Source organism: Eschscholzia californica, unplaced genomic scaffold (genome assembly GCF_041429995.1).
Source record: "Eschscholzia californica isolate CP2 unplaced genomic scaffold, dmEscCali1.0.p SCAF_2, whole genome shotgun sequence".
NCBI lineage: Eukaryota > Viridiplantae > Streptophyta > Magnoliopsida > Ranunculales > Papaveraceae > Eschscholzia > Eschscholzia californica.
In genome coordinates, this window is record NW_028238309.1 from 36,499,673 (window position 1) to 36,511,341 (window position 11,669).

The 11,669-nt window shown below is 36.8% G+C and overlaps 1 protein-coding gene across 2 annotated transcripts; it reads left to right on the top strand.

The window, feature by feature from the left end:
- Positions 1-2,682: 2,682 nt before the first annotated feature.
- On the top strand, positions 2,683-11,508 carry LOC147557641 (nucleotide/nucleic acid binding protein). Of its 2 annotated transcripts, none has more exons than XM_086658497.1 (16): positions 2,683-3,483; positions 3,615-3,724; positions 3,830-3,937; positions 4,091-4,205; positions 4,551-5,212; positions 5,326-5,457; positions 5,590-5,679; positions 5,792-5,912; positions 7,014-7,337; positions 7,970-8,034; positions 8,964-9,120; positions 9,435-9,539; positions 9,636-9,737; positions 9,832-10,005; positions 10,403-10,534; positions 11,002-11,508. In XM_086658497.1, coding segments are annotated over exons 2-16 (2,448 nt in total). In that variant the 5' UTR covers positions 2,683-3,483; positions 3,615-3,722; the 3' UTR covers positions 11,161-11,508. The 2 variants fall into 2 exon arrangements, with proteins under 2 accessions (XP_086514623.1, XP_086514624.1); XM_086658498.1 differs by having other exon boundaries at positions 3,159-3,483; positions 3,662-3,724.
- Positions 11,509-11,669: the final 161 nt, after the last annotated feature.

Here is an 11,669-nt window from a genome sequence, read left to right on the forward strand (position 1 = left end):
TAACGATGACCACACGTAAAGATCATCCAGTCCGGTCCAATTAGGGGTCATAATGCTTTGCTAGAAGCCAACTACGATCGTCGGATCAAGGAGTTGATTCGCGGCTAACATAGACCGGATCCTACAACGGGTTACACATAAGAGTGGTAGCTTGATCGGAGAGAATTGACTAGACGGGAACTGGCTAAAGTTGGATGGGATTCGACTTGAAAGGCCGAATGGAGATTCGGGACAAGATAGAAGGAAGGCTCTTTGGGCCGGCCATGAGATGGCCGACCAGAGTAAGTGGGCCGGCCATATAAGGCCCATGGTGGGCTGCCCTGGCCGGCCACACTTAAAGGGTTATCAATTATCTTTTCTGTGACCCAGAAATAGAAAACCTAATCTGAATAAGATTCTAATTAGGGTTTGTCTATATATTGGGTCAGTTGAGAACAGAAAAGGTGTGGATTTTTCTCTAAGGAAAAATATACAGCTCTCTCTCTCTCTGAATATACAGCTATTGGAGAGAGAGGAATATAGAGAAAAAGCTCCCGTTCTATCAATCTAGTCAAGAAGAAGAGTTCTTCTCAACCTTCTAGTAAGTCCTAGCAGTCTGAAAGGAAGGGAGATCAAGTCTATTCACTCGGTGTCTCAAGTAGAGGAGCTACAATTGAAGCTCTCGATCTTTGCATGCGATTGGAATGGTTCGAGGGAAAAACGCGTTAAGGTATTTATCCCTCTCTAGTTCATTGATTAGTTTATGCATAACGATCCTGGGCAATCTAGTGTTTAACATGTGATGTTTGAGATTCCACTTACAACACTAGTTAGTGTATAGGATACACAAAACCCTACAAAAATAACATGGCGAGCCGTGTCGAGACACTCAATGAGCCTTAGTAGATATCCTTCGACAATAATGAACACTTGTCGGGAGTCAAAGCTAGAGAGACTCTTTGTAGACGTGGAAGAGGTGTAGCGTTATCTGAGCTTGAGACATCATGTCGAAAACATAAGGACCAACCGCGTCGCGAATCCGGATGATTGAACTTGATACTCTAACCTCGATCACCACAGTGGGAATCTCCAAGCGATGTATGTGAAGGTCAGGATTCATCCAAGGGGCAAAAATGATGAAATGGATGCTTAGAAAGCGAGGGATCCCCCACGAAACATAAAAGAAACTAGACGACATGACAAAGTAGAAGAAAGACGAAGTTGAGTGTTTGTACCCGCAAATAGTACAAATGTCATTGAAAAAAACGTCACCCATTAATATCACGGTAAAGCTTTAGGGTAAGTATTGGACACCAAAGGGGTTTTCTAACGGGGCATGTGTGGGAGGGGTACCCTTAATTTAGGGCAACAAGGGTAGTTCTGTTAATTTTTCAAAAGGTTAGGGTTACTTCAGTAAAAATAGCTAGGGTGGTTTTTTTTCTTACTCATCTCGATTTTTTTTTTGTTAAAGCTTTCATAAATAAGCGCCATCAGATGTATCATACAAGACAATCACGAGGACCAATACGAAATATAAACAGATACAAAGATAACGAAAGTTAACTGAAAGGACGAAAGGATAATCTTCTCACATCTGAGGGCTTAAAGCCATTTGCGCTAGTTGATGAGCCTCCGTATTGGAATTGTGGGGGCAGAACTGTGATTCTACTTGTAAATTCAAAACCCTAACACGTAGCATTCTCGGTTGAAACTTAAATAAGGGTCCGTTTGATACGTGTGAAAATAATTGAAAACCACTTTTTTCTGATGGGGAAAAAAAAGGTGGCCAATACGTGGACAACCGTTTTTCTTATATGGACAACTCTATCTTATGTGGACAACCAAAATATTTAATTTTTTTATATGGACACCAGTTTCTAAGCGGACAACTCTCTATTATTTTCATTCAAGTCCTCTTAGAATTAGATGTATTATTTTAACACCTCCCTCTTTTCTCATAAACCCTAAGTAAGTTTGGTCTTCTTCTACTACTTCATCTTCATCATCAACCCAAAATTCTAGAGAGAGAATTTTTTTGGAGAAGATTATGACATCAAACAAAGGGAAGGGAATTGTTGAAGGATATTCCTAACCCAGAAAGATCAGATCTAAAAACCCTAAAACCCGTTAAACTTTTAAAACCTAGAAAATAAAAAATTTCAAAACCCTAGATTTTTTTACAAACAAGTAGAGTTGCTCGTGCTTCGTGGAAAATCGACAAAACACGAGAGATCTTAATTTTTGAGTTTTTGTACAAAAAAAAAAAATCTGACTTGCCAATTTCGTAGATTTCCTACGAAAATTTGGCAAGACAGAAGGAAACTTGGCACAAAAAATCTAGCATATTTTCGTAGATTTCTCACGAAATTCTGGGAATTTCTTCTTCACTTCGATTTTTTTGCCTTGAAATCGTTTTGTATTCTTTCAAACTACCCAAACGAAAATACCAAATAAAATTAAAAAAGTTAGAGTTTTACCTCATCAATGTAGGGTTTGATTAAAACCCATCTAGGGTCTGATAAAAAACAAAGGGAAGTAGTAGAAACTATAGTTCACTAAAAAACAAAGAAAAGTGGTAGAAACTATAGTTTACTAAAAAATAAGGAAAGTGGAGATTGATGAGTTTTATCTTCTTCATTCATCTAGGGTTTGATAAAAAACAAAAGGAAGTGGTAGAAACTATAGTTTACTTTTAGTAGCAGTACAAGAATAAGAATAAGACTAAGAAGAAGGAAGAAGAAGAAGATGATGATGAAGAAGACAACTTAGGTTTTCAATTTTGAACTGTTAGTATTTAAGACTTTATGGAGTTGTCCGCACCTACTTATAGCACGTTATCAGCACGATTCGCTCTACTGTGATGTGGTCTTGGGAGGGTGTGTTGTAATGCAATCCCACATTGGTGGGAGACAGGAGTGTGGTGCTCCTCTTAAGAGGTTAAGCACCATTCCCTAGTGAAGCCTTTTAAAACTGTGAGGCCCAGGTGTGCCAAAGCGGACAATATCACTAGCAGCCCTGAAGGCTGGTCCGCACCATCCTATAGCAGGTAATAATTTTTTCTGATAACAAAATAATTTTTCCAAAGAACTTCTAAAGGCATCTAAAGGTAATAGTTTAGGCGCCCTCGTTTTACCCTTAAAGGGGCGCCAAGTATAAAAAAGGTTGGGCCCGTTAGAAATGCCCAAATCTATGAAAAATTCGAACTTTTTCGTAGTCCTTCTTGAAATTAGGGTTAGAGACACCCAAATCAATCTCAATCCCCCAATCCCTAAATACCACCATTGATTGTCATCTTTGCAGCAACCAATCGACCACTATCACCCATTCTTGAGAGACAGTTGAGAGAGGGATTTCGGCCAATTTGTTGTGTATCAAACGGACCCTAAGGAAGTAGAGAGAGAAAGAGCCGTTCTAAAGCTCTGAACTTCTAAACCTAGAGCCGAGGCCGAGAGAGAAAGAGCCGTAAGTTTATAAAGCTCTGAACTTCTAACGATTTTCGCCAAGGTATTCTTTTTCTTGTTTTTTTTATATGAATCGTTGTTTGACTATTTTGTTCTCACAGTTATGTTGTTTTATAGAACAATTCCAATTTTCCATACATTCATCAACATAATTATGCTTCTTCTTTCATTCAGTTAACACTCATTGAATTTGAGGAAGAGTCATCTCTCTGAGTTATTAGGGTTTCAGTAGTGAAGAGGAATACATACTATCACATTCTGTAATCAGAAGTTGAGGGTAAAATGTGAGTGTTCTTGTATAATAATCAATTCTTATATGTTCTCTTACTTTCTCCCAGTAAATTTCAGTGCTTTAATTTGCGTCCTTTATTTTTTGAAATTTAATTTAGGTCAAGGGTATGTGTGAAAAATTTACCAAAATATGCGGCTGAAGATTATCTTAGAGAATTCTTCTCTCAGAAAGGAGAAGTAACTGATGCTAAACTCATGAGAACCAAGTAACTAGCTTTATCTTTTTTTTTGTTGTTTCTTTGTGTTCTTTTTGGCCTTTCTATTTAAGAGTTTGGGTTTGATTTTTTTTTTTTTCAAGTATAAATCTAAAACACAAATGGGTAATTATATCTTTCCTGGGTTATTTCAATTATTGCCAGAGATGGTAAGAGTAGGCAATTCGCTTTTATCGGCTTTCGAACTGAACAACAGGCTGAAGAAGCTCTTAAGTACTTCAATAACTCTTACATGGACACATCTCGGATTACTTGTGAGGTTTGTATGTTCCCCATGTTTTATTTTCCTTTTATTTCTTTATGTGCTATCATCTAATCATCGTGTATCATTATTATCAGTAGAGTTAGGGTTTACTGATATTGTTATATGTTTTTTTTCCAGTTTTAAATAGGTAACGTTCCCTTCTTTCCTACTCTCTTTTAAATCACCTTTCTCCTCAAACTAGTATCTATTATCTTGTACTAACTAAATTAATGTTCGATAAATCCTTAAACGTGAATTTGTGCTGGATGATTTAAGCAGACTGTAGAAAGACTTGGTTGCATGTACTAGAAATGTCATGAATTATATATTGAGTCATGTTTCCTATTCATTTACATATAGATTGCTCGTAAAGTTGGGGATCCAAATATTCCTCGTGCATGGAGTCGACATTCAGTAACTAAACAAGAGTCAGTAATTGAAGAGAAGAAAGCAAGTGACACCAAAAATTCTAAAATACAGAAAAAATCTAAGAAAATCGATGAAATTAGTGATCCTGACTTTGAAGAATTTGTTGAACTTATGCAACCACGGGCCAAAACAAAGTTATGGGGAAACGATATAGTTGGAAATACTGTTGTCCAGAAAGGCAAAACTGGCCAAGAAAAAACTCAAGTGGATAAGAGGGACATGCAAAAACCAGTTCCCATGCAGGTGAACTCAGATGAACATGATCCAAGTGAAAGGCAGGCACATGATCTACCTCAAAACGAAGTTCAGTCGGACGCTGATTATTTTAAGCTTAGAGTAAAGAAAGAATGGTCAGATTCAGATTCTGAGAGTGCTGATGACATTTCTTCAGAAAAGACTGAAGTAAGTAATGAGGAACTTCCAGATATTACTAGAGAATACTTAGCAGAAAAAGCTAAAGAAGGGCCCCCATTAGAAAGCGATGATGGTGAAACATCTGACTCTGGAAATCCATCCTCTGCTTCAGAAGATGCGAGGAAGCAGGTTCTTGAGACTGGTCGTCTCTTTGTGCGCAATCTTCCGTACACAGCCACGTATGTAGTCTTGAGACGTTCTAAGTATTCTTTCATATCTTTGTTGAGGTTTCCTAAGTTTACTAACATCTTTTCTGTTTTATTGATCCTCAAATGTTGGTTACGTATTTCAGGGAAGAAGACCTGATGGATACATTCAGCAAATTTGGTGATGTATCAGAGGTTCATCTTGTAGTTGATAAGGATACTAAACGATCTAAAGGAATCGCTTATGTTCTCTATTCACTTTCAGATGCGGCTGTTAGGTATTGGTTTGGATATCCATGTACTTTTGCCTAGTTCAAGCATGTGTTAGATGATTGTCACGTATTGGGTTCTTTACTGTTATTGACACTGTTGTCCTGTTCAAGTCACTATGAATTGATTTTTTGTTTCAGGGCATTTGAAGAATTGGACAATTCAATTTTCCAAGGTAGACTATTGCACATTTTGCCGGCAAAACAGCAAAGTACTCCAAAGAAACAAGAGTATGTAACTGATCTTTGCTGTTTCAACATTTTAGATCTTTTCAGTGAATAATAGGTTTTAATTGTATTCATTTGTATTGTTTATAATGAGTTGGGTACTTTTATTCTGCAGTTCTCATGCTGTAGGACAAACTTCTAAAACTCTCAAGCAACAGAGAGTGGATCAAAGAAAAGCATCTGAAGCTAGTGGAGATACACGAGCGTGGAATACTTTGTTCATGCGACCTGACACAGTATGTCCCAATACATAAGCAACACACCTAGTTTATCCTTAGTCAAATTCAGTTATAGCCTTATAGGCCTGAAATATTATTCTCGAATCAATGAGACAACGGAACTACTTCCTATTTTAGCACGCAGTTAACCTTTTATATGAAAAGATTATAAATTTGAGTCTTTGGTGGATCTATGTTGCTTTCTATTGCTATTACTGCTTCACATTTGCTGTCAGTAGCTGATGGATTGTGGATGAGGAAAATTCTGTGCCTTTCAACTATTGTTCACTTGTGACGTTGATGCTAGTGCAAGAGTTTCCCTAAGCTTAACCGCTGGAAAATGGCTAATGCTTAACTAGCATCATCCATTAATTGCTTGTAATTTAATAAACCAGTGTTTACTGAAGGATTTTTTTTCTGGAAGTTGATTTTGATTTTCTGAAATTGTGATTACATTCCAGTACCACATCTAAGCTACACCTCACCTTGTCAAACAAGTACGCTTTGTTGCTAAGTAATGCTTTTAAAACATCTTCGATTATAATAAGCAAATACCTCATTTATACTACTGGTGAACTTTTAGCCCAAGTTTGGTAAGTGTAAAAAATACAGTTAAGGTTGATACAAGAATTTCATTTCTAATTATATTTTTTGAAGGTTTAGTTGAAATGTTAGACTTCAGTTTGTAAGATATATGTTTGTAGTTGGCTGATTGAAGTTCAAGTTTGTCCATGATTCAGTACCAAGCAATTATTATTCAACATTTTTTGAATTGTCAAGGGTTCTTGATGTCCTGTCTTTGTCTGAGTGTACGGTGACAGTTCCGTACATGGCTGTATATAGCCCATAACTAGAAGCCCATATTGGCATTTTTGGACGGTTGCACAAGAGACTCTCTTAGCTCTATTATTACACACACACACACACACATATATAGTATGCATGTCCTAGATTACTTTGACGCTTTTCAATTTTCATGCATGATCAAGCTTTGATCTCTTTTCTAACTAAAAGTTTTGCTAATTTCGGTTACTCCGAGATTTGCTTAATAGTCTGAGTGTGCTTGTACACAAAGAGCTCAGAAATTTACTCTTATGCATTTTCTTCCCATTTAAACAGGTAGTTGAAAACATTGCTAGGAAATACGGTGTGAGTAAAAGTGACTTTCTTGACCGAGAAGCTGATGATCTTGCTGTTCGTATTGCTTTGGGGGAGACGCAAGTCATTTCTGAGACGAAGAAAGCTTTAGTGAATAATGGAGTGAATGTAGCTTCTTTGGAGGAGTTTGCTTCTGGAAAAACTGATGGTGTTAAAAGAAGCAACCATGTGCTACTGGTGAAGAATTTGCCATATGGATCTTCCGAGGGAGATCTAATGAAGATGTTTGGGATATTCGGCAGTTTGGACAAAGTTATTCTTCCTCCAACTAAAACACTGGCCTTGGTGTGCACTCTTCACCCTATTCTATAGTAGTATGATACATTGAACTTTTACCTACTTTATACTAGATTAACACAACTAATCAACCTACTCTATGCACTGGCCTTGGTATGTGATGGCCTATAGGTGCTGCCTGATTTCATAACATGCAGTCATGAACCTATTCACATAAACCACCCTCAAAATTAGGCTTTAGGGGGGAGCACCTTTAGCAGTAACAGTGCACCTATATAACTTCCCTTCTAGAAATTTATTATCCATGTTATGGTAATAATGGATTTTATGTGGACTTCTGTTTATTTGTCGAATTATTAGAAACTCATGAGTAAAGCTTAATTATCCATTTCTGAACTACTTGATTTTGGTATTCTACCATTCTTTAGTTGATTGGTAGTTCTGTATAAACTTTATCACTGTGGACCAATTTATGCCCATCCATCTTTTGTATGAAACCCTTAATACGGACAAAACATATTTCATACAATAACTACGTTCACAACTGGGAGGCTTGGACGTCATAACATGTAACCTAGCCTTCCAAAGTGTCATTTGTAATTTTAGTTTCAAGTTTCAACATATTAATTCATAAGTTTCCAAAAAAACTGTTGTTTATGCTCTTTTACATGATTTGCCAGGTTGTTTTCCTTGAAGCAGCTGAAGCTCGGGCAGCATTCAAAGGCCTAGCGTACAAGCGATACAAGTAATTTAATCTATCTTTTTCCTAGCATGCTCTCCAAAATGCTGTCCAAGCAAATGATTATTTAATTAATTGTTATTATATATGTTAAGAAACTGTGCGAAGTAGTTTAAAAAAAAACTGTTCGAAGCTTTGAGGTGGTTTGCTTCAACGAGGAATCAAGGCGTGAACCTTGTTTCTTGCTCAAAACAGAATCTGTATTAGTTTGTGTTAATAATGTTTCGGTCATTGACTTTCTGTACGGATCTTATTTATGTATAATAGTTTAAGAATCATCTACTAAATTCTTTTTTGAAACTTTCATCTGCTAGATTCTCTGAAACATTATATTGGTAAGACGTGGTTAGTTTGAGGATGCCACAAAGTTCGGCGTGTCACATGTGCATATAGTCTGCTTCAGCTACTTCTTAAAGCTAACTTCATTAAGAAATATACTCCAGACGTTTAGGATCCATTTTCCTTTAAACTATAGTATAGTATACCTAATCCAATCTGATCTTGTATACACTCGAGATTTATTTTCTATTGTACTACGATATCTTATGTGCTCACTACAAGACATTATTTCCCTACATAAAATCCTACGTCATTTAATAGTACATCCTAAAAGTATTGGAATACACTCAAGATTAAGGACATTTATGTGTATGAACCCTTTTAAGTGTCGGACACATGCTATGTTGATAATACACCGTAAAAGTCCACGAAACTGCATATACACGATCATTGTTGCACATGATAGTCCTTTTCCCTTGGGTTAATTTAAAGAAGAAACTTAAAGCTGAAGATGGATTCGTTGTTGTGCTCGTGACCATACTTGGGTCCAAAGTTAATTCTCTCAGTTGTCCATCTTTTGTTTGCTATCTCTTTTTTGCAGCTTCCATAAGTATCTGTTAACTAATTGCGATATATTTTTTCTGGAAAAATGTTAGAGATGCTCCGTTGTATTTGGAATGGGCTCCTGGAGATATTCTCTGTCCAAGTTCGACAAAGGATGTTCATGCAATGACTAGTGGTGCTGTTGGTGAAAAAGATGTCAAGAGTGTATTACTTGAACAGGTGGAAGAAATAGACCCTGATAGGGTGGAGGTATGTTATTAAGTTATTTTCTTATGCATTTCTGTATTTATTTTTTGGTTTTCTCCAACTTAATTCCTTGTAGGCTTGCAATTTGCTAATGTTTATGGGCATTACTCTTCTCACTCTAGCTTAGTTTCGTCTGAGAGGTGATGATCTGTAAAAGAGGAATTCTTTATTAAAGTTATTTTTGTTGTAGTAGGTAATCTTTAATTTCAGCGTTCTATGCATTCAACTTGCTTGTTGGCCTGCACGTCTGATTCTACCTTTTGCTGGTGGTCACGTCTAATTGGTGTTGACAAAATTCTTTTTGTATGTTATTGCAGTCAAGATCTTTATATGTCAAGAATTTGAACTTTAGAACATCTGACGAGAGTTTGAAAAAGTATTTTACTGAAAAGATCAAGGAGGGCAGAATCCAAAGTGTGAAGGTAACATCATGTAATTTCAAGTTTCGGTTATTTTTCTTATACATAAATACATACCTATGTATGATCAGGTTGCTGTCTTCTAACTCCCCTGTGCAGATAAAGAAGCACGTGAAGAATGGAAAGAATGTCTCAATGGGTTTTGGATTCATCGAGTTTGATTCTGTTGAAACGGCAACAAATGTATGCAGGGATTTACAGGTAATATTGCCGTAAGTACAAGTAACGATGCCAGTCTTATGATTAAACGTTTCTTCGAAGTCTAGTTAACTTTAGACAATTCTAACTGTTTCAGGGAACGATTTTGGATGGGCATGCTCTTATTTTGCAACTCTGTCATTCCAAAAATGATGATCTTGTACCGAAGAAAGCAGATAAAGACAAGAGCACAACAAAATTGATAGTGAGAAATGTTGCATTTGAGGCAACAGAGAAAGATCTAAGGCAGCTCTTTAGTCCATTTGGCCAGGTAAATCAATTGTGCAAGAAAGGCATTTGACGCAACAGTATGGTGGTGCTTCTTTTAATTGTCTGAATCTGACTTGTTTGACCCTTCATCTGAGTTATCTGACTTGAAAGGACCCAAAATCAACCCAACTCAGTCATTCAGACAAGTCAGACAAAAACAAACATTTCTGGAATTCGACTCAACTCAGTTTGGACTCCGAGACAGATTTCAGATCTGACTTAGAAAAAAACATCAAATTAGTCTGTAAGATGCGTCCAAACTTCAGCATATTTATTCTTCTTTTTGGCAACATTATAGGTTTTGCTAAACAGTACAGATGAAATGGGTGCACCATGAATATCTCTCTGAAGATAATTTCAGAAATTTGTGCTTCTCAATAGCTATGGTTGTTTTGCAGGTAAAAAGCTTAAGGTTGCCGATGAAGTTTGGAAAACACAGAGGTTTTGCATTTGTTGAGTTTGTAACGAAGCAGGAAGCACAGAATGCTCTTCAACAACTTTCAAGCGTCCATCTCTATGGTCGGCATCTGGTAAGGCTAATAGGCTATTTAAGCTCTTCCGTAACATAATATATCCCTATTCGTATAGTCAAAGGAATTGAGACCTGTTAAACAACTCAGATTTTAGTTCCTGTAAGCTTCGATTCTAGTAATCCGATATGTAGAACTGAGATTTGGATTGGTTGCTGGATAATTGGACCCTGATTCTAGGTTATGGTTCCATTAGATATATCAAAGCACAGACAGAACTGGCACCTACTATAATGGTAAATGATCTAGATTTCCAGTACCAGTTCTTAGTGGTGGTACGAAAATGTTCGGAACGTTTTCAAAAACAAAAAATGTTCGGAACCAGGATCTGAGACATTGGTTTGGTTTTAAGTAGACAAGAACTTTGATACACTCCATAGTCCTGACTAATTAATTCAAACTTTTCAAAAAATAAATATATACAGTAGTAGTAGCACGATCATCATACTACATTGTGAATTTTGTAGGTGCTGGAACGTGCAAAGGAGGGTGAGACGTTGGAAGAATTACGAGCTCGAACAGCTGCTCAATTCACTGATGAGCAAAATGGGTACCAGAATCCGACAAAGTTATCAAAGAAGAGGAAACATTTAGACATGATCGATGAACCTGTTTTTATGCCTTGAAAATTTCTCCTTATTGCCTTCGACTTTCTCCAACAATCTGGCATATATCTCCATCAAACATCAATAGTAGCGAACAAAGCCGTATGTTCTTTAGAAAATGCCGACCAGTTTTGCTTGGCTTGGAAGCTAGTGCTTTAATGTTAAAGTCATGTTATTCAACTTAGAAGTAGCGTAATAGTTTGCTAGATGTTAGGGGAAGAAATCAGCTATTTAATGTGATAAGAAGAGGTTATGGGGCATATTTATGGGGTCATATAAACATTTATGTAATGAACATAGAATTTTTCTCTAGACTTGATAAAAGTAATCGGTTTTGTTTTAATATAAGCAGCCGTCTTTTCCTCTCCATATTTCCTCTCTCCCCGAATTGTATAGTAGTTGTGTGATGGGGAATGGAGTGAGAGAGAGAGAGAGAGAATTAGTAGGTTTGATTTTGGAGTTCGAATTTGGCATTCTCTACTAAAACAAAGGAATTCTTGAACTTATTATCCGGGCTTTATGTGGTTTCA

Bases quoted from the DNA above. Each gene is read 5' to 3' on its own strand.
- LOC147557641 (XM_086658497.1), top strand. The intron at 4,206-4,550 runs GTTTGTATGTTC...ATTTACATATAG, and splicing joins CATCTCGGATTACTTGTGAG to ATTGCTCGTAAAGTTGGGGA. The intron at 9,540-9,635 runs GTAACATCATGT...TCCCCTGTGCAG, and splicing joins GCAGAATCCAAAGTGTGAAG to ATAAAGAAGCACGTGAAGAA.